The 26,356-nt window shown below is 42.3% G+C and overlaps 2 protein-coding genes across 3 annotated transcripts in view; both read right to left on the bottom strand.

The window, feature by feature from the left end:
* Window positions 1-1,296: 1,296 nt before the first annotated feature.
* usp44 (ubiquitin specific peptidase 44) lies at window positions 1,297-12,633 on the bottom strand. Of its 2 annotated transcripts, none has more exons than XM_084909650.1 (6): window positions 12,523-12,633; window positions 5,891-7,603; window positions 4,604-4,802; window positions 3,245-3,353; window positions 2,801-3,051; window positions 1,297-1,939 (listed from the first exon to the last, which is right to left on the bottom strand). In XM_084909650.1, exons 2-6 carry the CDS (start codon window positions 7,448-7,450, stop codon window positions 1,815-1,817), a joined length of 2,244 nt encoding a protein of 747 aa, XP_084765776.1. In that variant the 5' UTR covers window positions 7,451-7,603; window positions 12,523-12,633; the 3' UTR covers window positions 1,297-1,814. The 2 variants fall into 2 exon arrangements, with proteins under 2 accessions (XP_084765776.1, XP_084765777.1); XM_084909651.1 differs by lacking the exon at window positions 12,523-12,633 and adding an exon at window positions 12,429-12,514.
* A 10,526-nt stretch (window positions 12,634-23,159) lies between these two features.
* ntn4 (netrin 4) overlaps window positions 23,160-26,356 on the bottom strand; it is a 31,969-nt gene continuing 28,772 nt past the window's right edge. Inside the window, exons 9-10 of the mRNA XM_084910268.1 lie at window positions 24,892-25,065; window positions 23,160-24,816 (exon numbers count right to left, since the gene is read on the bottom strand). Coding sequence (XP_084766394.1) covers window positions 24,677-24,816; window positions 24,892-25,065 — 314 coding nt within the window. The 3' untranslated portion in view covers window positions 23,160-24,676. The remainder of the gene's footprint in view (window positions 24,817-24,891; window positions 25,066-26,356) is intronic.

Here is a 26,356-nt window from a genome sequence, read left to right as displayed (position 1 = left end):
GTAATGAGAAGGGGTGTGGTCTAATGACATCAACAACCTATATCAGGTGTGCATAATTATTAGGCAACTTCCTTTCCTTTGGCAAAATGGGTCAAAAGAAGGACTTGACAGGCTCAGAAAAGTCAAAAATAGTGAGATATCTTGCAGAGGGATGCAGCAATCTCAAAATTGCAAAGCTTCTGAAGCGTGATCATCGAACAATCAAGCGTTTCATTCAAAATAGTCAACAGGGTCGCAAGAAGCGTGTGGAAAAACCAAGGTGCAAAATAACTGCCCATGAACTGAGAAAAGTCAAGCGTGCAGCTGCCAAGATGCCACTTGCCACCAGTTTGGCCATATTTCAGAGCTGCAACATTACTGGAGTGCCCAAAAGCACAAGGTGTGCAATACTCAGAGACATGGCCAAGGTAAGAAAGGCTGAAAGACGACCACCACTGAACAAGACACACAAGCTGAAACGTCAAGACTGGGCCAAGAAATATCTCAAGACTGATTTTTCTAAGGTTTTATGGACTGATGAAATGAGAGTGAGTCTTGATGGGCCAGATGGATGGGCCCGTGGCTGGATTGGTAAAGGGCAGAGAGCTCCAGTCCGACTCAGACGCCAGCAAGGTGGAGGTGGAGTACTGGTTTGGGCTGGTATCATCAAAGATGAGCTTGTGGGGCCTTTTCGGGTTGAGGATGGAGTCAAGCTCAACTCCCAGTCCTACTGCCAGTTTCTGGAAGACACCTTCTTCAAGCAGTGGTACAGGAAGAAGTCTGCATCCTTCAAGAAAAACATGATTTTCATGCAGGACAATGCTCCATCACACGCGTCCAAGTACTCCACAGCGTGGCTGGCAAGAAAGGGTATAAAAGAAGAAAAACTAATGACATGGCCTCCTTGTTCACCTGATCTTAACCCCATTGAGAACCTGTGGTCCATCATCAAATGTGAGATTTACAAGGAGGGAAAACAGTACACCTCTCTGAACAGTGTCTGGGAGGCTGTGGTTGCTGCTGCACGCAATGTTGATGGTGAACAGATCAAAACACTGACAGAATCCATGGATGGCAGGCTTTTGAGTGTCCTTGCAAAGAAAGGTGGCTATATTGGTCGCTGATTTGTTGTTTTGTTTTTGAATGTCAGAAATGTATATTTGTGAATGTGGAGATGTTATATTGGTTTCACTGGTAAAAATAAATAATTGAAATGGGTATATATTTGTTTTTTGTTAAGTTGCCTAATAATTATGCACAGTAATAGTCACCTGCACACACAGATATCCCCCTAAAATAGCTAAAACTAAAAACAAACTAAAAATTACTTCCAAAAACATTCAGCTTTGATATTAATGAGTTTTTTGGGTTCATTGAGAACATGGTTGTTGTTCAATAATAAAATTATTCCTCAAAAATACAACTTGCCTAATAATTCTGCACTCCCTGCATGTAGTCATGCCTGACCAAAGTCTACTGGCTGCTTGACACAGACACCTTGGCTGACGCTCTCTTCTTTATAAAATACAACTGTACATGAATCACAAACATCATAATCTTTAAAAAAAAAAAAAACCTACATATAAACACAATATACAACAAGTTCACAAAGCAGAACCCAACTTTACAAACGAGTCCTTTCTCTCTCACCTCCTTTTTGTTTTGTTTTCTTTTTTTAATAGAAAAATAGACTAAAAAGACCCAACCTCCCAGATACAAAATGCCCAAAGAAAGAGGGAAGAGAAAGACCGATAGGTGGGGCTGTGCTGATGTCACCTCGCTGAGTAGTCGGGCTGCTGGGGAGGTGGCAGCGGGGTTCACAGAGGTGTGTAGTCCTATAGCGGCCGGTCTCTGTCCTGAGATACTCGCTGCGTGTAGAAGAGGATGTAGGCCTGAGCGCGGCAGACCTCATCCACCGAGCACACGTTCAGCTTAGAGTCATTACAGTGAACCCAGAAGCCTGGAGGAAGAGGAGGGACGAGTTACCCAGATGAGCAGATGTGTTTGGAACAACATGTTTGTTTACTGGGGTTGGTTTTTGAGATCCCGCTCCCACAGAGCCACATACTTGGACACTGGCTAAACAACTGGAAAAGCACTCAAATTCTACTTTTAACCCCATGGAGCACATATTTGTTTTTTACTCTGTAGAACTGGTATCAAAATCACATCCTGAATACTCAACATGACAAGATGTTGGGAAAATTAAGATCAACACAACCTGGTAATATCTTAAAAACTTAAAATCTAATTTTAAGTTTAATAAAATAAAATACCTCAAGTTTAATTAAGCAAAAAGCCTTGTGCCAGTTACTGAAAACAAAGATTAACTTAGCCTAACCATAATCTCAGGGTACACAGAAGTTCATGTATATAAATATCAGCAGGAAAGAAACTAAACTACATTTAACCTTGTTCACAAGGTGCAGCAGTGAATGAATCAGGTGGTAAAATTGGAACAATAATCCTGAAAGCTTCCTCGTGTCCTATTAATAACCTGCAAATACAGCTGAGAGGGCCGAGAAGGGAACGTCATCATTTCTGCAGGAATATGAGGCGTTAGTTTGACTCTTTCGGCGACGATGACGCCGCGTTTCGTTCTGACAAGATAAAATTCATCCTGAGCATGGATCTCATGAGAATCCTTTCAGTGGCATTTCACTGTGGCAGAGGAACCTCTGGACTTTAATGTGGACATTTTGAGAGGATGAAGGGAACAGTTCCCACAGCATTAATCCTCCTGTGACCGGGGCTTTCACTGCTGTGTACACTTCCCTGCTTAAACCCAAACACAGAGAAAGAAGTAAAGAAAATGACTCACCTCCTTCTGTGTTGTAGCAGTAGGAAGTGTAGTGGCCGGAGCCAAAGCCCTTCCCATGATGCATCACCACGGCCGAGAGCTCGTAAAGGAAGTGCTTTGACCGGGGCGAGCCAGCGGCGCTGGGGCTGCTGGGACAGGAGTAGGGCATGGCTTTGGGTGAGGGCTCTCGGCAGCAGTAGGGCTCCATGTTGAGGAGCTGGTCGAAGCTGACGTGGACTCCAATCTTTTCCCGGTGGTTCCTCCCAGACCACCTGAGGACCAATCAGAAGGCAGAGAAAAAGCTGAGGGGTGATCTTCTAAGAACAGCTGAAGGTTATTAGTGTTCTTACTAGAGTCTCGTCTCTAGAAGTCACATCCATGTATAATAAAGTGAAAATTTGAGTTAACACTTAAGACACGGTTATATTAATCCAATCAACTCCACAGGCGTTAACGTCTCCTCACCTGAAGCGTTTGAGGTGCAGCCTTAGGACCTGAGGCAGTTTATGGACCATCAGCTGCTTCTGTGCTTCGGTCAGAATGACTGGCTTGGACGAGGCCCGTCTTCTGGCAGCTGCACACACGTGGAGAGAGGAAAGAGCTGACACACAGCACAAAGATCACTTTTTGTGAGCGTCGACGCAGCTTTAAAGCGGTCACGTGACCCTGTGATTATGTAAACTGCTGCAGAGCGATAAAGGCGCCATTTTACATGAACATTTTAGAGTAGATCTGAGAAGCAGTGCAGGTATTTGTGTTAGTTTAGACCTGAAGGAACCACACTTCTAAATGCTTTCATTTAGAAGTGTGAAAACATGTCCTTGATTTCCTGGATACCGTTGTTGGCTATGTTTATTTTTTATTAGCTGCTGCCTACAAACCGGAATGTCCCCACCATGTCCTGTTTTGTTTTCACGACAGGCACTTCCAGGCTTTCAACATTTGAGTCAGTCAAGACTGTGGCCGATCATTTTACCCATCTTAACCTCACTGTGATAGTAGGGAATTGGAAGTTTGCTTGGACTTCAGCCAAGCAGTGTGAGTGCTGCACGGCACTTACACCGCACGGCAGCGAAAAGCACGGCATCGACGTAATGAAACGCTGGTAACATGTTTTATAGTCACCAAAATGCTTCCATTTGTTGTTTCAGTGTCACAGATGTGACTAAAAGGTGCAATTTGGTTGCTATCGGTGGTTGTTGGACTTTTTTAATTTTAGAAGGGAGCATATCACATGGGAGGGAAAAGGAAGTGGGAACAATAGAGAAAAAAATAGAAAAATAATACTTTTACAGTACAATAAACACACACTGTGGTAACAGGGACCACTTTCAGTAGTTTTAAATGTTCAGGCTTTCATAGAAATGAAGGTTGCGACCCAAGTTTTTACTTTACATCTGGTCCATAGATTATATAGGCGCCTGGCCATGGAGTGCCTTTCTTCTACTTATCCAGCCACCGATCTGTCCTTTTAGCCTTGTTTTTTTTTTTTTTATTCCCTCCTGAATTTCTCTGTCTTTAGGTTGATCAAATGTCCAAAAACATCTTCCCTCTGTGAGTTTGGACACAGCTGTTTTTCATCCGTCTCGTCTGTCTCTCCACGTCTAAACTTGTGAGTCCGAGAGGGATCATTCAGTTTTCATTAACAATGTTATACCACAAACTTAGTTCTACCATAAAGCACGTTTTAGTTACTGAGTAATACTTTTACAGGCTTAGTTATCGTTTAGTTTGTATCCCCTCTTTTTTCAGCATGTTTTATAGGTGAAAATTGTAAATATCTTGAGATTAAAGTAAAACAACTGTGTGGCTCGTCTCACTCACAGTTACACTGGTCACAGGCGTAGATGTTTCCCTCCAGAGCTTCGGTCTCTGTAAACTTGGCCAGCATTTCCGTCAAATGGCACGAAGCCTGAGCGGCCGACTCCCGGCTATTACTGTGATATCGCTCCGGGAACTCCAGCGACAGATCCCAGAAAGGCTCCACAGTGTTGGAGCGATGGTCGCAGGCCAGGCACGTCACCTGCATGGAAAGGCGAGAAAGAGTAAGAAATAAGCAAACAACAGAGGAGAGGTCAGACGGAATATCTCTATTTCTACATGTGACTGGGAATACATAGAAATTAAATACAAATGTGGGGCTTTTCACAACATCCACTGACCCACTTTGAGTCGAGCGAGTACTTCCTTTGTGAGTGGAGGGGTGGAAGCCAGTCTGAGTTTGTTATATGGCCAAGACATTTGATTGCAAAGACAGAGCGACCTATTCAGCAGCAGCAGCAGGTGTCACCGTGTGTGCTCAGCCTCTACAAGCAGAGACTAATCTCTTGTCCTCAAGCCAACTCTCTCCGTTTCCTACATCCTCATCCACCTTTAAGGGGTGCAGCTGTTTAGCATCATGTCGACAAGTCAGAATATTTTCCTATATTCCTTCCCTCCCTTTTATTGAAGGTGAGACAACGAAAAGTTATAAGACACAGATTTAAGACCACCTGGTATAAGCAATAATTAATTACCATTAATTAACTACCTTGATAACTTACATAGGTAGATGGATATCAGCTTAACAGATAAAATTTAAATAGTGTGCTTGGCTCTTCCTTTTATAGCAGTTTTTTAATGTTACCAAAAACCAAAAATAACTGCTTACAGTTTAACCACCTCTCTTTAGTTTGAACTGTTTATTCTGATTATTATGAATACAGGATGAATCAAAGCCAGTGATGACTGATGAATTCAAATCAATGCAAACACAGTATGAGAGCCAATCTGAGATTTTCATGCCTTTATATGCTCCTCTGAAGGTCACAGCCTCTGATTAGCACAATAATAGACTTAACGATATGTGGACAAACTGTGCTAACATGTTCAGCCAACCCCAAACACTCATTTTAAACCAGTAAAGACTGTCTTAATAAATAAAAATGTCTATTTAGTAACATTAATTTATACTTTTTGAAAAACTACTAAATAGTCAGTGATTTTCCTTTTGTCCTGGCTGAAACATCTTTAGTGGAGCTATAGACCAGCACATGTGCACACATCATGAAGCTTGTCAGGTAAGCCGGCTGTTTCGGTGAAGAGTGTGTGTGTGTGTGTGTGTGTGTGTACCTGGCTGAGGAGCTGGCCGTGAAAGATGGTGTTGACCACGCTGAGCACCTGCTTGATGAGCCGCTTCTGCGTCTGTGGGACCCCAGCACTGGTTGTGTGCTTGCCCGTGCTCTCCAGCTCATGCTGCACTTTATCCAGCAGCTCGCACAAGAACTCCTGAGCGTCCTGCTGAGCGTAACCCCTGAACGCTGGGATCAGCTGCCACACTGAGTGCAGCATGGCAAAAGGCGATACCAGCGCCCACTTGCCAGACCACATGACCTGGAACAAGGTGTGCAACTCATGGCACAGTGAGATGTGCTTCGAGCTGGGCTCTTTGGGTTGTATCAACTCCATGCTGCGGCCTCGTGACGCCCCGCCGCTCAGTCCCACCCCAGAGCCCGAGCTGGTCTGGAGTCCCTTCCTTTGGATCAGGGGGGGCTGCGATGAGGCCTTCCCCACCAGTTGGCCATGGACGGCAGATGCCAGTAGCTCCAGCGCCTGTGTTAAATCCAGACGCAGGAAGCACTCCCTGAAAACATGCAGGTGACTCAGCACCTGCAGGATGGAGTTCATATAACAAGTGTTTCCCAAATTTCTTAATCCCGTCACTCCAGGAGTGACGGTAGGACGCCGCTTGAAGGGCGAGCCGTCCTGTTTGGTGCCTTGCTTACGGCAGACAGGGGTTTGGGCAGTATGCAGGGTTGCTGAAGCGGCTTTGGGCTTAGATTTGGTAGTTGAAGAAGGGCTGCGGGCTTTGGGGGTTGCTTGGACCTTTTTTTTTTGTCCAGCTTTCTTGGGGGTTACAGTGGCGAGGCTTCGGGTCCGTTGCCTGCGTTTCAGGGATGGGGGCGCTGGAGTTTTCGTCTTGTTGCGTGCCCTGCGAGAAGTCAGCATTGTGGTCGTCAGATCCCCAACTCTCTGGCTTTTCTGACGCAGGCGACGACTCTTCCTGAGAGGAGCGTTCTCCAGCTCCTCCTGTAGCTGCCTCTTGAGAGCTCGCCTCCTCTCCCTGGCCTCCCTTCTTTGCTCCTCCTCCTCCTCCCTCCTCCTCTCTTCCTCTGCTCTCCTTTTTCCACATTCAGTCAGGCCAAACCAAAGGCGAAAGATGCGTCCCATAAGTGCTCTGCGGCGGTGCCAAAGAGCGGTAAACATTCGGTCCTCGTCCCTCAACTGCAACTCACGAACGCCGGATGGCATGAGGGCATCCACGCTGGCGCTAGCGGAGCGCAGGGTGCGCCCGCTGCGGGTGGTGACCTCATAACGCTGGCTCTGGATGGCGCTGAGTGTACTGCGAAGCAACTTGAGGTCTCCGGTGGCGTTATCATTCAGAACATAGTCGTCACACAAATAACAAAAAACGTAAAGTTCGTTAACCTCCATCGCCAGTGGGTGGCCCTGCTGCTGGAAGTGCTGCAGAGCATGCTCCTCGATGTAGCGGCCACACGCCACGTGGGCACAGCCGAGGCAGCCCCATATGGACTCGGTGGTGTTGCAGTCAACGCAGTGCCACTTCTGGGGGTTAAGAATGGAGTGGTCTGGGGCCAGCCGCAGCCGCCCCACATGCTTACACCTGTCCATTACACAAGCCTGCCCGCCAAGTTGGCTGTGTCAGTCAAACTGACCTTTTGGCGTGCAAGTCTTTGTTTGTCAGCGCTTCACGCCGGCTTCATATCACCATGGTAACCATGGCGAACTGAGAAGTGAGACCCTCCCAGGGCATGGTGGTGTTGTCTAGAGAGGGAAGAGAAAAGGTTAGGTGAGAACTTTGATAAGTTTACCTGTGTACAGGCCACAGGTGTTCATGTTAGAGCATTATTGTTTAACACCATTATTCCTTCATTTAAAAACACATCCTTTTAGACGGGATTTTTAAACATAATACAGATGAAAAAGAGGCTAACAACAAACAATATACTGTTCATTCTTTTTCGATAAAACTGAACGCGTAACCAGACTGCAGTTTAAAAAAACCCAACAACTTATGATGACTGATGACTCTGGAGTTTAATAACTTCTATGGTTTAATTGCTAAGTCCCATTTTAGGTTTGTTGACTAGTTGAGCTTTCCCCTTCAACCTGACAGCAACAGCAGGATTACATCGCTCACTATTGGGGGAAAAAAAAAACCCAGAGTAAACTGAGGCAAACTGCCAGGTGGCATGCGGACTCAAACATTTCTCAACCTCAACAGGGACCAGTAGTAAAATAACTGGCGAATAAACACAACTCTATGGAAAGAGGGTCGCTTTCACACTGGGGTTGACGAGCTTACTGAGGCTGTAGAAAAAAGCAGTTTAAATCTGTGGGAAATCGGCTAAAGTTCCACATCATAGGCTAGATTTTCTAAAGCCTCAAATCAAAGGACACTTAAAAGGGTCTAATTCCTTCTCAAACCATAGATTCTTATCTTGGTGATATAAGTGTTCAGAAAATGAAGCAACAAAAATTAACCGTTTCCAAATGTCTCCTCTGCAATACAGTATTGTAAATACTTTTTGACAAATCAATAACCAAGCAGAACAATCAGCTGGTTGCAGATGAACACTAATTCCAACATCTTGCACAGCAACTGACAACAGTAGTTCTTCTTTAGCTCTGTACAGCATAGGGACACAGGAACAAGCTGTCTACCTGCTGCAGGGTCAAGCTAAACTGGTCCCAACTACCAACTGCAGCTGCAGTCCAAAATGGAGGAGTTGAACTATCAACTCCAACTGCAATGAAGTTGAAACCTGTTGCTCAGCCAAGAGAAGGAAGACACTGCAGATAGCTAGTTAGCAGCAGCTGGGCTTTAAGAAATTTTTAACCTGAAAGATGTTAAAATTAGTTTCAGACTGGCACCACCAACTGTTCACAAGACATCCTGGTTCTGCCAGAGGTTTCCTCCTGTTGACTGTTGTGGTTTGTGGTTTTCTCCCATAAACTGAAGGGTCTCCATCTTAAATGATAAAGCGCCTTGAGGTGACTGTAGAATAAAGAAACTTGAATTGAAATCGAATTGTTTATATAGCTGAGCAACCAGTATGCGTGGGAAGCGCTAGGTTCAGCTAAAAACATACCAATCACTCTTCACAGAACCTCTTCTGGCTTCTTTTCAAATCCCACAGAGCTGCTAAGAATTTGGGGATCCTTGAGTGGGCTGACACACACCCCCCCCCCCCAAACTGATGTCAAGGGAACAAGATCATTGAGGGGGGAAAAAAAGAGGGGGTCTGAGCTTGCAAAGTGGTGCACTATGGGCACACTGTATGGGTACAGGGCAGTGTGCTATAGAGCAAGTTCAACATGCCCAGGGAATGATTCTGTTATCAGTTTCCACTGTTTTCAGGGCTGGCAGCTGTGGCTCAGAAGATAAAATGGCCACTTACTAATCAGAAGGTCAGTGTATCAATTCCCAGCTACTCTAGTCTATATGTAGACATCTATATGCAACAACAAGACACTAAACCCTGAATTGTTCAAGTACTTGAGTTTAAGAGACAGTTTTAGTTTTTATTCTCTCAGCTGCAGCCTTAGTGGTGTTCAACAGTCTGCAGGGCTCTAGAGTGCGACCAATTTGGTCGCAAATGCGACCACATTTTTCAGTGGTGCGACTAAAAAAAAATATTTGGTTGCACCTGTGCGACCAACTGTTCGGGTAGCAAAAAAAAAAAATCTGCAACCTTCCCTGTGGTCAACAACAGACACACATTATGCCCCTATCGTGGACTAAACCAATCAGAGATAGTAAGGGGCAGGACCTCTCTGATTGGCCATGGTCCAGTTGAAAGTGGGAGGTGAGTAGCTTGAATAAAGCGATATCAATTCATTAAATCCTGAATCGACTTTTAAATATAACTGTGTTTTGCCAGAAACGCCAGATTCTCAGATTAAAGCTCACAAAACCATTTCAACAACAACCAAACAGCAGATGAGAGCAGGTACACGGATTCCACACAAAGACGTAAACACAGAACGGACCGACGCATCAGAATCAGCTTTGTCTTTCTCCGCTTTCTCACCCGACGGCCCGTAGACGGACACGCTGTCGGAGCTTAGCGATTCTGATGCGTCCGGTCCGCGCTGTGATTACGTCTTCTTGCGCTGATTCTGAGCTGCAGGTTTTGTCTCTCTCCAACCAAAATTCACGGAGCCAGCAGCAAAAGAAGCAGCAACCTGCGCTTCACATTTGATCAATGTCGTCATGAATTTTGCTGTTTTGCTTCCACGACTATTAAAATCACACTTCATGCACAGCTAGCTCTCTCTCTATCTCTCTCTATACTTCAAGAACAGTTTCCCGTCTCCAATCTCTGTTTTCTGTATTATTCATTCGCTTATTACCCACCAGTCTACCGTTGTTTACAGCGCTGTCGGCTGCTGTCTTTTTCTTTTTTTTCTTTTTTTCACTTAAATGACCTCGGACAAGAAAGCCTATTTTTTCTGCTGTTCAATACTGAAGAAATTTTAACTTTATATGCAGAACATTGTAGAATATTTTTAAGGTTATCTGCTATAAAAAGCCAGACCAGGAAAATCTCCTTCATGTTTTTCTGTGTTTTATTCTCAGTTACTTTCACACAAAGGCATCTGCTGTGATGTTCACAATTCTGATGAAGTCAGTACTGATAAATGATCAGAATTATAATATTTCTGACTGTCTGAGGCTAAGTTGAAAACCGGAATCGAATGGATTATAGAAATCAGTGATGATACCCAGCCCTAGTGAGCAGCCTAGGCACGACAGAAGTGGATGTAGCTGTAATAGGAAAAGAACTATTGCTAACTTTTCTGTTAAGTTAAGGTCTGATCCTTCTGAAATTCATAGCCAGTGCTCTGACACGGTGTCATCAATCTTTGAAAGCTGAAAAAGCACAGTGTATCCAGAAAAACACATTATATTATATAAATTATTATAAAATTTGTGTGCGCCTAACTTTTGTGCCGGTACGCCTAACTTTTTAAAGTTAGGCGTACTGGTACGCCCATGGCAAAAAGTTAGTCTAGAGCCCTGAGTCTGAGAGTAAATACAAAGACAGAATACAAACATAGGCGTAGTTGACATCCAAATTAGATATAAGGTCAACAAGTACAAATGGGTGTCCTGTTTTAGCAACATATATTAATGCTTATAGAAAAATAAATTTTTTGTAATTTATTTATCTGCAATCAACTGGGGAACAAAAAAATCAAAAGAATCTGATCTAATCTGCTATCCACACACACACACCTCATTCATATGTAAGGAGATGCATCGAACAGCAACTCAGGGTTAGCATTTTGCAGCCAGGGATCAAACCTGCTAATTAGCAGATGACCTGCTCTAACTCCTGAGCCACAGCCACCCAGTCTGTTGGCAGAAGGAATAGTTACGTTTGCAGCATAAGTTAGCATGGAAATATATCCAGGTAGGAAAGTGAACTGCCTTGGTCATTTTTAAAACCCAGGGTTAAGCCTAAAGTTATCAGGATAAGCTTAAATTCCACTTTAGTACAGGCCTTAAGACTACTGCTGCAAGGGTTGTTTCCATGCTAAAAATGTCTGGAGAGGACAGGATAGCGGAAAAATCGGTTCTAACTCTGTTAATGTTTAGTTAGTCATAAACCACCAATTTAACAAAGCAAAACAAGCATGGCTCAACGCACTCAGTCCCCCTGTTTACCAGTGCAGGAGGGGGCGTGTGTGTTCAATACGTGTTCATCAGATTGCTGCCATGGATGACATAAATACAGCTGCCGGGGCACATATCCTGTCTGGTCTCCAGACATGTTGAAATGCTTTCGCGCCGAGCCTTTGGCTGGCATCGGGACGAGCCACAAACATCCAGAATAACGTGGCACTTCGCTGTCAGAGCCAGAAGCTGGTTAAGCATAATCCACATTAAAGTAATCACCGCGGAGATTTAGCAGCAACGCTCCTGGCTCAGCATTAAGAAATCAGTGGCTTCTAATTGAGCAAATAAAGCGACGACTCTCGGGGGATTGTCCCAGAGTTTCTAATGTCACTGAAGTTTTACCAGCAAGTTAGCGCGCTTTGCTTTGCTTGGTTTGTCCTTGTGGCTGTGCGTGGTCTTACCGACACACAGCCTCACACTAACTCTGAGTAAAACAGCCATAACACAACACAACCAGCCAGAATAGCATTTCAATAAACTGCACGAGCGCAGCACGCGTTAGTGTTCAGCCCGAGGAGCCCAACTTCACAGAGGGTTTCTCCCAAAAAGCTAAAGTTAGCCAGCTATCACTAGCATGTAATTGATAGCTGTAAGGAGTTGCGATTACAAAATACTGAATTGTGTAAAACTAACTCGAAAGCGCTTTCAAAGTCTCACAAATAAACGTCTCAAATGAATGAAAATAAAATTACAACACACGCAAACACATTTTGTTTGAACTAAGAGTCTAATTTTTATTGTATTTATTCAAGATTAGTGAGCCCTAGCTGCCCTTGCCGCTAACGTTAGCCTGGCATGCTAGGTAGTATTAGCTTGACAAGCTAGCGGCGACAATCCTGAAACAAGTTCACGCGTTCAGCCGGAGATCGGCTCGCCGGCATCGGACTGGGCTTCAAAACCGACCTGCCAAGTGTGCCTCGGCCGGAATTCACACATCGTCGGGCGCACGGTCACAAACATGTTCAGAATTAGTTGCTACTGAAAGGAAACAGCATACCAAGCCTCTCCTTCACCGCAGTAACTCCTCTGTTTCTGAAATGATCGCCATCTTGTCAGTCACTGTCGCGTGGTGTTGGCTCGAGCGCGTCCGCGAGACGTGACGTTGTTGTTGTTGTTATTGTTATTGTTCTTCATGATGATGATGATGTACGTATATTAAAAGTGAAGCTTTATTGTTGTGAAACTGTGAGGTAAGTTTTTAGTATTTTAATACAAATGTGCATATTTAGTTGTTTTAGTTGGATTTGATTCCTTTTTTCATCAGGGATCATGCACCAAACATTCATCTAAAAAAAGATGCCTTGTGTCAGATTTACAGTACTGTGCAAAAGTCTTGAGCTGCTCAGATCTTTGTATTTTGCCAAGCAGCCAGTAATTTTTAATTTGTTAAAGTGGTCTTGAGGAACAGTTCTCCATGCTCCCTGAAGGTATTTTCTTTGCAAATTGGCTGCTTTTCACTGATTTTCAGTCCATTCCTTGTGCTTGACCATTTTGTTTTTGAATAATTAGCCAAAAAAATGGTGTATATCATCATGTTTTACAGGTGTTTTACAGCATACACTCATTGCCATACTTGTCTTTTGATCTCCTTTATATATGATGACAATTTGAACCATCCACAAATCCACCTGTTGCCACTGATTTTCAATCCAGTTTTCTGCAACTAGTCACCCTTTTCTCCCTGCTTCCCTCCCTTAAGAATGACTTCTTGACAACAATTTTTCCACTGAGACCATTTCTGTTAAGGCTTCAGTGAACAGTAGATGGGTCAACTGAATGGCACCATGTATCTCTCAAGTCCTGCACCAGGTCTTTGCTGGATTTTTATTTCCTGTTTCTTAAGGACATGACTTTCAGGCCTTGCAATCAAGGTGCTACAATTGCTCGGTGAAAGTCCAAACCTCACCCTGACTGAAGTGCTGTAGTAGCACCTTATAAGAGCGCTGTACCTAAAGAAATACCTGAAATCCTCAACAAACTGAAACAACATTGTAAAGAAAAGTGGGCCATAATCCCACCACAACAATATGAGAGACTGATAAAGTCTTACAGAAAATGATTATTATTGCTGGTAAAGGTGGTTCTAATTCTTGTTGTTCAGTGTTAGACTGGAGGACAGGAGGCTGGAATAAAACTCATCCATCAAGTTGGGGTCTTTTTTACTTGCAGCAGGCATTCATGAACATCGACATACACCAAAAGCATCTGGCTTCCTTTTATACTCTGCCTGCCCCAGATGAGTACCTGGAATAACCCAAGTCTGGGGTAGCAAAACCAAATTAAAAAGTAAATATGCACATAAACAAACACCCCCAAAAAGCACACAAACCCTCTCTGGCCATCAAAACCTTTATTGTATTTTCAGTCTCTTGGCTGTGTCAGCATGGGAATAATCACTGTTATATGTGGGCAATGGTGATTGAGATCTGTAAATGTGAAAAATGTTACCAATCTAAAAGAGATGCTTCATAAATCAAAATACTTTTCTTCCACAGGAAATTATCCCTATGACACCTACAACTGAAAGGTTATCAAATGGTGATTGAAAATCTATAAAGAACTGAGAAAGTATAACAGTAAAATGCAACACTGTTGTAAAAGGACAAGAGATGAACGCTAATCACGAATATGGTGATGTAGTGCACAGAGTGATGAAATAAACGTTTTAATTTCAGTGTGGGATACAAAGGGGACGACTTTACATTAGAGCTCTGAAACTTTCAACTGTCATTAAAATGTATTAATCAAAATTAATATTAATCAAAATTAATCAGACAGTTTTACTTTGATTCTTTTTATGTCTGACAAACACAAGTAATACATCATATGATATAATATGATTATACGATATTGAGGGGAGGTTATTTTTTTCTCTCTGCTCTCCACTATAGATTTCCTTCCTGGCATTGAAGAGGTTGGAGGAAGATAATTTAGAAAGAGAAGAATGTGGAACAAATGAGTTGGATGCATTTGCAGACATTCACTCAGTGAACTGATAACAAACGCAAATCCAGATAATGGATTGATAACCTGGGAAGGCTGAACGAGCGTCGCTATGTACGGCCTTGGATTTCTTTCAGTGCTAACTAATCAGCAGATGTCGCTATTTCAAAAGGAAAATCCCGTGGTCAGGTTTTGAAGTGTAGACCATTTGTGTTGATGTATAATTTTACTAACTAAAATAAGTCACATACACTTTATTCTCATTAGCTGCTACACCTCCACCAACAAAATAAACAATGATTTTCTTTTTCAGGACATCTAAACAACATTATGTGAATTCTAATTACTAATTTTAGTCTTGAAGCTCAATTAGTAAGCAGCCCTTTGCTACTTTTCTCCTTTTCTTGTCTGTCCCATCACACCTGCAGCTGAAAACATTTAATGATCAAAGCATGAATTAGAGGATATCTCTTTATAAATTCTGATTGGATGCCCATAATAATATTAAAGCTTTACCTTTGAGTCTGTGAGCTAACAATACTTGAACCCACCTCAACATATACTTAATGACAATCCTTAATTAAATGTAGTAATTTAGATTTCACTAGTAAGGCATGGGTATTAAACTGTAGTGGGGCAGGTTTTGTACCACTAGAGGGCAGTGTTGCACCATTTACATACAGATATTGTCCTAGTGCACCTCACCCAAAAAAAATCACTGCCAAACCAGTACAGTACAATATTTATTCTCTCTCTCTCTTCTCTTCTTTTCTTTTCTTTAGAGACACCACTATAACATGAGTGGTATTATTTCCATCCTTTGAGGGTGGAGTATCACAAACGGTCCAATGTCCCTGAGCCATGAAAAAGAAAGTATGATGGGTAAGCTGAGGCTAGTTGCTGGCCCATTTGTGGGAACAGAGATGAAACAAGTGGTGCTCTGTTAAAGTCAGGATTTTGACATTAAAACAGGGGGGGAAAAAGGCTTTATCAAACTACGTGTAGGCACAGTGAAGAGAAGCCAATATTTTATATATAGGATATGAATTAAATTCATATGTTTAGCTTACGAAGTAGTTGTAAAACCCCTTTAATTAAAGCTGAATTTGTTTTTACTACTATATAGAATATATTAATTGCAGTTAGCTTTCAGTCTGTCTCCACCTGTTGCTGTGAGTCTGTCTCAGGTTGTGTAATTACCCAATTACGCCTATTTTTCCTTGACTTTAACCCCCTTCTCTACCACATTCATGGATCAAGTGTGTGCGTGTTTTGTCCTTTCCTTCACTGTGTACCGGCAGACGCTTTGAGTGCTGGTGTGGGATGCAGGTGCAGCCCTTTCATGGGGGTTAATAATAGTTGTATGGTGGCACTCACTATGTAGATCCTATCAGTTGAAGACAGTGGCTTTACTAAAAAACAACACACTGGCTGCTGCTCAGACACAACTCCAAATTTAGCAACCAATGTGGGAAAAATATAGTAATTATATAAGAAGCTCGCCAATGCAGTTTCTGGAGACAAAGGCAAGATTTCAGAATGTCATTACAGATCAAAGACAAGATCCCAGAATGTGAAACAGGTGGAAGGAAATGGTTCTACGGTCAAACACAGGCTTCTCCACTTTCCCAACAAATCATCAGATAATCTGAAAACAGTAAAAATTTTAGGCCAAAAGTGTACAGAAGGGTACATCAAGGGTTTTAGTAACTCCCTGTAAGAGATGAAACACAGGGGTACAGATTAATTCAGGAAATGTTGTCTGCCAATCTGTACACTCGCTCACTCTGACTGCTTATAAAGAATCCCTCTCAGGTACAGATGAGTGTAGACGCTGATCCATACAAGCTTCGTTAAACCCCCTCTGAACAGCAGAAGTGTGTGTTTTTAATGCGAGCGTGTACACATCACTAGACCAGTGGTTTGTGTGAGAGAGATTAGGGGCGTTTGTGAGTGACTTAGAGAAAGAGGTATGTGTTGATGTGCCATGCGATGTCTCTGAATCATCTCTAATGTTTTTCTCCTTCGATGTCCCCAGGCCTTTACTGCCTTCATGTCCACACATGCAAACCCTCCCTCCCTTTTTCGTCTTCTTTTCATCCACACTCTCTCTCTCTAGTAAACACATTTCTTTGTTAACTTTACTTCTGAGGACCTCATGTCCTGTACTTTAATAAGTATTATTACCTCAGCATTACTTCGAAATAGCTAAATAAATCACAACAGGTGTTGCTAACTGATTATTCAGAGATTTTGGGCTCTGGCTCACCAGCTTTTAGTGCGCACCTTTGACTTTGACATTTTCCGTATGGTTTAGAACCTTACAGTTCTTACGAACCCTTGTTTTCAGCAGGCTGATAAGACCCACTGTACACAACCTGCACAGCACCAAACAGAAGAAAGATAAAGTTAGCAACCAGGTGGCAAAGACTTGGAGTAGCCAATCAGACAGATATTTTTCCCAGGAGCTGTTGAAGATTGAAGCAGAGATACATTGCCAGTAAACAGTGGACTTGGATTTGTCAGCTGGCCAGAAATATGACTCATACGGGATGATAATATTGTTCTGTGTCTGCTGAATCTGTAAACAGACACCTGTTTCTCTCTCAGAGGCTATCAGAGCTACAGACTTGCACAGTTTGTTTTTTTTTTGGATGGATGATGTACAATATTCTGACGTACAGCTCTGTCTATAACTGTGGATGCAAGTGGAGACAGAAAACTAAATACCAGCAACGTTTAGAGGGTTAGTGAAGTTGGGGTAATTGACATGTAATAATCTGCATCCTTGTAGTTACTGCAGAACTATGGTTAGGCTAACATAAACCTATTAGCACAGGGAAGATATAAGATGAGGGATAAACTGTTCCCAGTAAACATTTATGTTGAGCGCCTCAGATAGGGGAGACAAATGACATCACATGACAGGAAGAAGACACTGAAAACCTACCAAGCTTCAGCCAAGAAAACACGTCAGGTGATCCGTCAATAACACAAGGTTAGTTCATTAATACACTACTTAAAACAATTAAGGAACACTGAAAACACATCAGATCTCAATGGAAAAAGCTAAAATCATCCTGGATGTTTATACTGAAATGGACAGAGTAATGTATTAGGAATGAAAGTATGTCTCATCATGTGAAGGAAATGAAAATAACCAGCCTACGCAGGGCTGAATTCACGGATGCCCTGAAAAAACAAAGTGAAAGAATGATGCAGGCAGGCTAGTCGATTTTGCCAGAAATGTCCTTGCAGCACCTCGGGATGGTATCTAAAAGCAGTCCAGAGAAAACCTGGTGGAAGAAGCTTTTACAGCACGATGCAAGATCATACAAGTCAATCTGTGAAATTGCCTTGTGCAGCAAAAGAAGGACTATAAAAAACTGTAAAAATCCATTTAAAATGCACTTTCCATTTAAACTTGGATCTCATAGAGGCAGAAATAAAATCCCTCACACACACACATTGAAACTTGCAGCTTTGCAACCTGTTTTTACTGAAAGTTGGTTGATAGGTAGCCATCATGGTTTCATGGTGGTGTTAATGCAGCTGGATGTGGTGTTGGTTTTGCAGCAGTTGAAGACACAGGTGAAGCCAGGAGAAATGCTTTTACAGCCTGTAAACAAACATATCTCCTGTAATTTCTACTCTTAAAACCTCCAGTCCATCTCTTCTGGTTGGTACGGATAGATGTTGGCGACTTGACAGAGTCTGATGTTTAATGTGTTTTTTATCGACACTGCAAGCTTGTCACGATGAGTCTGTTTATCCTCCAACACTGTCTGTTGTCATGTTGATGTGCAGGTTCATTCATAATGACCTGATGACATCTGGCCCTTGTTTGGAGGGCTCTAAAATAATCAGCAGTAGCGTCTCGATCGCTCTGCTGTGTCAACATCACCTTCCCTGTTCTGGCTTGCTCTTCGTGTTGAGAAACATTCCTGATGCATGTCTGAATGCAAGCGCGTGCTTTTGTGGGCAATTAAGTCAACCCAAATAGCAGGAATGGTTTCTTAGGAAGGCTTCTGCCTGATTTCTATACCTCATTCTGCTTATTTCCTCTGTAAATGAATCACAGCTGATGGGGATAACACTGACCACATGACAGTGCACACTTTTTCTCCCTGAAAAAAGCAGAGAGGAAATCAAATCTCCACATAGTTTCTGCTTCTAGCTTTTAGGAGTCAGAGCAATTGCACCACCCAAGGAAGAATAAAAGAGGAAATTCATTTTAATGTTAAAGTTTAACTATATTTTAATTACTGTAAAAGACCAAGCAGTCGAAGGACACAGACATAGGGCTAATATATTTTTTTAAAAAAGCAACAAACAATAAAACAAAACAGAAATGTGAAAATAAAATATTCCATGAAATAAGCAGACTTGTGAACACAGGAAGCTGGAACCAATCAGTAGGCCTCACTTCCACTATCTCTCATCATTAAAGTGGACCTCCACACTGTCTGTGTGCATGTGTTTGTTGCTGTTGGAGCCTAATGGAGAATTTTGAGTTGATTACATGGTTAATATTCCTGTGAAAATCCATGAAGTTTATGCTTCAGTTTTGGTAATTAAAACTAGTATTTCTTGTTTTTAGCACTAATTAGCTATGAAAGGATGTGACTTCGTGGGCATTGCACCCCTGCAGTTTACAGATTTAAGCTCTCCAACCTTTTATCCAGAAATAGTTAGTTCTGCCAAAAGGCTAATGCTGAGGCTTCAGTGTGGAGCCCAAAACATCCACTTTACAAGTTCCTGTCACTTCATTAGGTACTCCTAATAGTATCATGTTGGACCTCCTTCTGCCTTCTGAAGTGACTTTACTCTCTATGGAACCACCACCAGGAGGCTGAACCACTGATACGAAGCAGGATGGATCCATGCTTTCATGTTATTGAGTTCTGAACCTAATGAGTGCTTATTTGTGTTACTGTTGCATTCCTGTCATCTGGAAGCAGTCTGATGCAAAGAAAACTGCATATCTCTTTTAAATTTATTAGACCACTGTAACTATACATTTATAGGAGGAAATATTTTTAAACTTAATTGGCCTCCTTTAATACCTGTGGTCCTCTGGGTGGATATTGCTCTGACACCCTGAGCAGGCCATTTTTGTTTGTCTCAGGGTGATGGGTGCTGCCCAAGAGGCGCATTGTGACTCCAAGTGAGGAAGGGAAGGTGGGGGGTTGTATGTGTTTGGTGGGGGGTGTTATTGTCCCCAAGCCTGCGGGAGCTGCCATGCACTCCAGAGCCAACAGCAACACAAGAATGCTGACAGGACAAAGGCCATAACTCCACTTCTATAGCAACACAAGTGAGGCATTGTGTTCATACAGGCACACACATATGCATGTATTCAGTATTACTACAATAACGTGTGCGTGCACACACACACACACACACACACACACACACACACACACCCACACACACCCACACACACACACACACAAACTATACTGGAGCAAACTATGCATCTATGCAAGCATGCCAAACACTCATTCATCAACTAGTTTCCCACAGCATGCAACCCCCCTGTAGGACATCTCCATCGCAGGCTGAGAATGGCCAGTCAGTCCTGGGACAATGACTGAGAGAACCAACAAGAAGGATGGGGATGGGGGGGGGTCCATGGTTCAGCTGCAGCAGCGCACGTGTTTGTGGCTTCCTATTGCGTCTACACTTCAAGGCCAGTTCCCACAAACACCTCCTTCACTGTCTAATCCCGCAGTTCTCAAAGTTCTCTTTGGCTTGTGTCACTTTAGAAGTGGGAAAAAGTTCACACACAGTTTTTAAAAATGAAAAACTGAATTTCACTTAAATTGAGGTTGGTGTAATACCGTCATAGTCAAAAACGACATATTCAGTGTCGTTTTTGTTTATTTTCCTTGAAGCCATGTACTAACCTACCTTATTTCGGCTTCATATTATTCACTGTTGGTCTAATTTAACTTCTGTACTGAGCTGCAGTACTACACAAGAACACCAGTACACACAAGTACGCATACTGTGAACCTGCAATCATTCTGGCTTTGAGCACAGATGCTCCACCCACCCATGTTGCTCATACTTGATGCTTACGAGGGGCAACCAATTAGAAGTAAGCTTGCTTAGTGGGAGGGCAGAAAAGACTATAAAAAAGTTTATGAGAGCTTTTCCATTTGTTCTTTTTCTTTTTGTTACTTTTCTGTAAATTCAGTTCATTTTTTTAGCACACTGGGATGAAAAAGGCATTAAAATCACAACTGCCCCTCTCTGAGCCTGGTTTCAACGCTGGTCTCTTCCTGTTAAAAGCACGTTCAGAGTTGATTATCACCTTACAGTGTAAAGCACCTTAAGGTGACTGTATTTGATGTGTTACGGGAGTCTTATTTCTGGTTTTAATATAATTTTACCAAATTTCTGCTTATTTTATCACTTTTTGCTCTATTATTTTTATTTGCTTTTATTAGTTTTAACTCATTGTTTTACATAATTATTTTAACTATTTTATTGTCATTTTATTGATTAACCTGTGTGTTTTACGCTCTTTTTACCTTTCAATGTTTGTGTTTTCTCTTTGCTTAGTGCACTTACATCTGCTTGTTGTATTGAAGCTTTTTTCTGCCACTGCAAAAAATAAAAAACAAAAACTGTTGCCATCCATGAGTCAAAATTTCATCTTATTATCTCAAAATCTGGACTTACTAACTCAAACTTCCGAGAAAATAACTTGAAACTGAGAAAGCAACTATACATTTTGACTTATTTTTTTCTGCTTCTATACTACTACCTTGGGTTCATAATTATTATTATATCAGTTATAGTATTATTTATTGTTTTGTGTTATTACATGTCATTTCTGTTTGTTAAAAAAAAAACAAAACAAACAAAACAAAAAACAAATATTTTTTTATTACTTAAAAAAAAAAAAATCTGTTTCTTCATTATTTTTGTTTCTTTTCACTCCGGGACCGTGTGTACATCATTTCGGTCCACCTCATGTTAACATGTGATGCGAATGACAAATAAAGCTCCTTGAATCCTTGAATCCCTGAATTATTGTATCTGCAAATGAATCTTATTTTTCAAATAGATACTCCTAAATCCTATCCAAACGTATGAATTGGTAACACACGCTAATGCAAAATAAATGCTGTGATATATAAAGTCCAATTTAACATTAAAAGGAAGTAAATCTATATCTCCCTACTTGTACTGTGGCAGTTCTCGTGGTCACATTCCTCTTAGCGTATGCACTCGTTCACCCCTTACCCCGCTGTCTGGAAACAGTGGAGCCGTGACCCCTCTGCCACAAATCTGTGAATGGGCCGCAAACGGGGAAATGTGGGTACAAGAGGCTATCCGGTTTGGCTGTGAGAAAATATCCACTCATGCTCACCTCTTGTTGTTGAGGTGAGATAGGTAGACAGGTGAGCGACCTTTGACCCCACCTGCCACGGTGCTCTGCTTGACGCGCCAGGAATGTGTCCACACCTCTCAGCCAACCACGTCATGGCGAGTGGAAAACACGCACCAAGTCTACAGCCAAACGGAGTGTGTGCGCCGGCCCTGGCGCCTCTGTTGTGGTCTACATTCTGCGGTGCTGTGCAAATGTAGGGGAGAGTGTTTTGGGAGCAGGAGTGATGGATGACTTAATGCGAAGGGACACAGGGAGAGGAGCAGGAGGCGTGTGTGTGGGAAAGAGAGCAGTGTGATAAGGATATTTTTGTCCCGTTTATGTGAAGTATTTCAAGGTCTTGGCAGTCATATCGATTGTTGTTGAAAATATGCGCGTCAGCAGCAAGGCTTCAGCAGCAAACGGAGGTTGCTCAACAAGACAGTTTTTCTACTTTGTTGCAGTTTTGTCCATCACCGTTTTAATTCTTGTTCTTGTCAGTTTTCTTTTACACATTTGGGAAGCAACAACATTGATTTTGGTCATCATGCATCACTCCAACTGCCAATGTACCCCGATCATATATCTGTGAACAGTATCCTTCACTCTCATTGGTAGAGAAAAGTTCAGTTTGGGACCTGCCTTCTCTGCCTCTCAGACTGCACATAAAAGAGAGACTGAGGGTGTTTTCATACACAATTGATGCCTTCTTCATTTCCCCCCTTGGTGCGTTTTGTTTGTGCAGATGTGAACCTAAACAACTACAATAAGACGACTTAGAGAAACTCCAGAGCGGTTAATTTATGGTGAGAGTGTGATCCGACCTCAATCTGACCCTGCAAGTCTGAGCTAAATGCCTTCCCATGACCAGCTTTCCATTCTGAGATTCGACAGTACACCAAACATACAAATGGAGATATTGCTCCATGTTATCCACTTCTACCAGAACACACCATCTTCATCCTGAAACTAAACGACGGGGAAAATACTACAAGTTTATTTATCGACTGATTTGGACCAAAGTAAATTAACCATAGGCATAAAAACACCCTTAGTTAAAGTGATGTAAACCACCACATTGGTTTTATTGGAGGCTTAAGTTGCCATAATTGGACCCAAGAGTTAATTGCCAAGTTATTTAGTTAAATCAGTATATCATCTGTAAACTGTAGGAGAGCAATGCAGAGGCACAGTGAAGGCACAATAAAATACAAGACAATCAGTCACTAAAACTCCACATGGATTTATACAAACATTCAACCATCTATAGATCCCAAAAATGTAAAGTCGGGAATGTTAACATGTGACTTTGTGGGGATTTACTCACTTTTGAAGGCAGACTCAAATGTCCCTTAGAAGAGCTTTCTTTCTAATAACCTCGGCAGCCTATTTTTGGGATGCTGCCAAGACACTGAATCTTAAGATTTGCCAGTTGGATGTGAAGATAGGTATGAGGTGATGCGGGCTGGCATACGAGATCAGATGAAGTGCCAGGTTTTGCAGCTGAGCTTGACTTCATGACCTGTCTGAACTACAGCTGCTTGATTTTATAGACAGATTTTATTTCCCGTGTTTATTAGTTGCTTGTGCCAGACTTTCAAACAGGATCACATTCAGGGTCAGTTTTATCTTCAAATAGCAAAACAGTGGAAAATTATTTCTCACAAGGGGCCTCAATTTTAATTGCATCACTTTGCAAACTGTACTGGTAAGCACAGATGTTGCTCGTTTGGCCCCAATCGTGTGTTTCTTCCCTCTGTAGGCTTTCTGAAGGCGCTGCAGTTTATCAGAAGGCTTATCAGTGCTGATAAACGATGGCCAAGTGACAAAAACAAGACGAAATTTGAAGTTATCCTTTAATAATACCATGAAAAAAAAACAACTGGAGAAAGATATGGCATAATATTTATATAGATATATACAAAATAATACTGTACATGAGCACAAAAAGGAAGGAATAACAAGTTTTCTGATTTCTGAGTGTAAATATGAGCAAAATTAATGTACAGCATTCTGCATTATAAACATTGGAACGGTTGAAAACTATAGAAAAGCTTAAGAGCTGGACTCAATCTGGACTGTGCTCATAATATATATATATATATATATATATATATATATATATATACTGCTGCATTCAACCACATTCTCTCTTTCTTTCTCTTCCTCTCTCTCTCACACACACACAGACAAATACATTCACGATTGGGGTGAAATCCAGTCGCTCTGATTTCAACACAGGCATACCTGGACTGGCTAAGATTTAACCACCTGTAGTGGCTTGTATGGCTTGTTCAGCGTCACACTTCGCACATTGTGTCTGCAGCACACACACTTGCTGCCTCTGTGTGTCCACTGTAAAAAACAAAACAAAAAAGGAAGGTTTTACGTGTGTGCGAGTTTGTATTATTAATGCTCCTCTGTTTGTGTGTCCATATTCCCTCCTTCTGTCCTTCTGAGGATAAAGTGCTGCAGAGGAGGAGAAAGTGTCGCTCAGTTCTCGGACATGCTGCTGAAATTCTTGAGCTGCAGCAGCGACAGCAAAGAAAACATTTTCTTGACTCCTATATGAGAATGCAAGAATTAGAGACAGATGTGAGATGGACGTGTCTTAATGAAATTGCGTCCTGTGTGCTTTTAGCTTGTGCAGTCTGCCACTAGCTTTGAGCTCTCAGCAGTGGAAACTGGTAGGGCCTCAATCTTAGTCCCTGTTCCTTAAAAACCTGCTCTCAGACCTGTGCGACCCAATAATCCACACCTAGAAGATGGGAAACCAACATCCGTCACGTCAGCTGTCCCTCCGGTGCTGTTTTTCTAAATTACTCATCTACCAATTGCAGTCTTTCTTGAGTAAAGTGAGAACTTTGCGGCCCAAACTTGCTTTCCAAGGCTTGACAAAGCTCTTCATGTTGACCAGGAAGCGGCCCCGCTTACGATCCAAGTGGCCAGCCACCAGGTACTCCACGCCTGTGAGGAGAGGTCAGAGGGGTTAAGCACATTTTGGATGTTACCAATGAACAAAGTTGGATGTGCGATTCTTGCCTGGATTGAGGATAGGGCAGGTGCAGCCCCGTGCGGTCCAGGACTCGGGGTAAAGGGTGACGCGACCACGCTGTATCTTCATTTTGGTGTTCTGACTGAGTACCTTCTGAACTTTGACCTCCACCTCAGCATGGGAGCCCTTATCGTGAGCTGCTAGCACTCTCACCTTCAGCACTGGAAGTCAGGGAGAAATGCAACAAGACCTTCAGAGCTGGAGTGTTGTTACACCTGAACAACTGCTTTCTGCATTAAAATGCGACAAAACAATGTGATCTATGGAAGGAGGCTGTCGTGGAAAGTTTGGTTACTGGATGAACTTCAAACAAAGTTTTAATCTGATCAGCTTGAAACTCAGATCAGGTTTTCTTCCCCCCCCCCCCCCCCCCCCGAGGGGCTGGAGCAGAATTAATCATTCCTCTGAATGCTGGGACTTTTTAAAGTAAAGAAAGTGAATTGTGATGCTTTCTTCAGACATTCATGAAGGTGAGCACGACTAACATTTGTTGTACTTTTCAACTCGTTAGCCAACTTAGGCTTTTCCTCCTTTGTGACTTTAATAATGACCATAATTTATAAAATTAACTTCAGGTTTTATTCAGTGTGACCTTAAACTAGAAACTGAGATCATAAACTCAACTGGAAAGTGTTTTTAGAGGTCACGGAGCGAGGGTTAAGGCTTTTTGGAATCAGAGGAGTCGCCCCCTGCTGCCCATTAAACAGAATGCAAATGCTGTGAACGATTTGACCTGCATTAGGTAGTGAACATGAGCAGACAAATATCAGCTGAGCAACTGAAGGTAAACATCAGGTTCTTGCTTGTTTTAATTATTATTCTTGTATGCTGTCTTTATATTTGTAAAGAAGAGTTAACAGGGTACAGGGTGGTTGCCTGAAGTTTGCATGAAAGATGCCAAATTGTCTGCAAACACTTGCCAACTAATCTCTAAGCCATGGTTGGGCAAGTCCAGGCCTCGAGTGCCAGTGTCCTGCAGGTTTTAGATATCACCCTGGGTCCACAGACCTGAATCAAAAGATTAGTTCATTATCAGGCCTCTGGAGAACTTCAAGACATGTTGAGGAGGTAATTTAGCCATTTGAGTAAGTTGTGTTGAATCAAGGACACATCTAAAACCTGCAGGACATTGGCACTCGAGGCCTGGAGTTGCCTACCCCTCTAAGCAGTAGTGAAACTCTGAGAAGCGAACAGCAGACTAAAAATGGAAAAGATTCGTCTTCAAAACAAAAGCTGCACCTTTTGAAAGGTTTTGGTTTCAGCTGTAACATTTAGTTTGAAGGCAAAAATTTGCCATTTATGATGTGCGTTCCACTTTTTAGCTAATTACTGCTTTTAGCTAACGTCCTCAATGCAAGCTACAGGCAAAAAACCCCAAAATAAATCTTCAAAAACAAACAAAAAAAATCTTGACTTTTATTTTGCTTTTGTAATTTTTTAATGAACCATTTT

The sequence above is a fragment of the Perissodus microlepis genome, chromosome 17 (genome assembly GCF_051167445.1).
Source record: "Perissodus microlepis isolate ML-2025 ecotype Zambia chromosome 17, ASM5116744v1, whole genome shotgun sequence".
Taxonomy (NCBI): domain Eukaryota; kingdom Metazoa; phylum Chordata; class Actinopteri; order Cichliformes; family Cichlidae; genus Perissodus; species Perissodus microlepis.
This window is presented reverse-complemented; position numbering and strand designations above follow the sequence as displayed.

What these genes read in the sequence shown, in the direction of transcription:
- usp44 (XM_084909650.1), bottom strand. Translation starts at nt 7,450, where the DNA reads ATGGACAGGTGTAAGCATGTGGGGCGGCTGCGGCTGGCCCCAGACCAC. An exon ending in ACGGCCAGCTCCTCAGCCAG is followed by an intron (nt 4,803 to 5,890) that starts GTACACACACAC and finishes CTTTCCATGCAG; the next exon opens with GTGACGTGCCTGGCCTGCGA. An exon ending in CTGCTACAACACAGAAGGAG is followed by an intron (nt 1,940 to 2,800) that starts GTGAGTCATTTT and finishes CTCTTCCTCCAG; the next exon opens with GCTTCTGGGTTCACTGTAAT.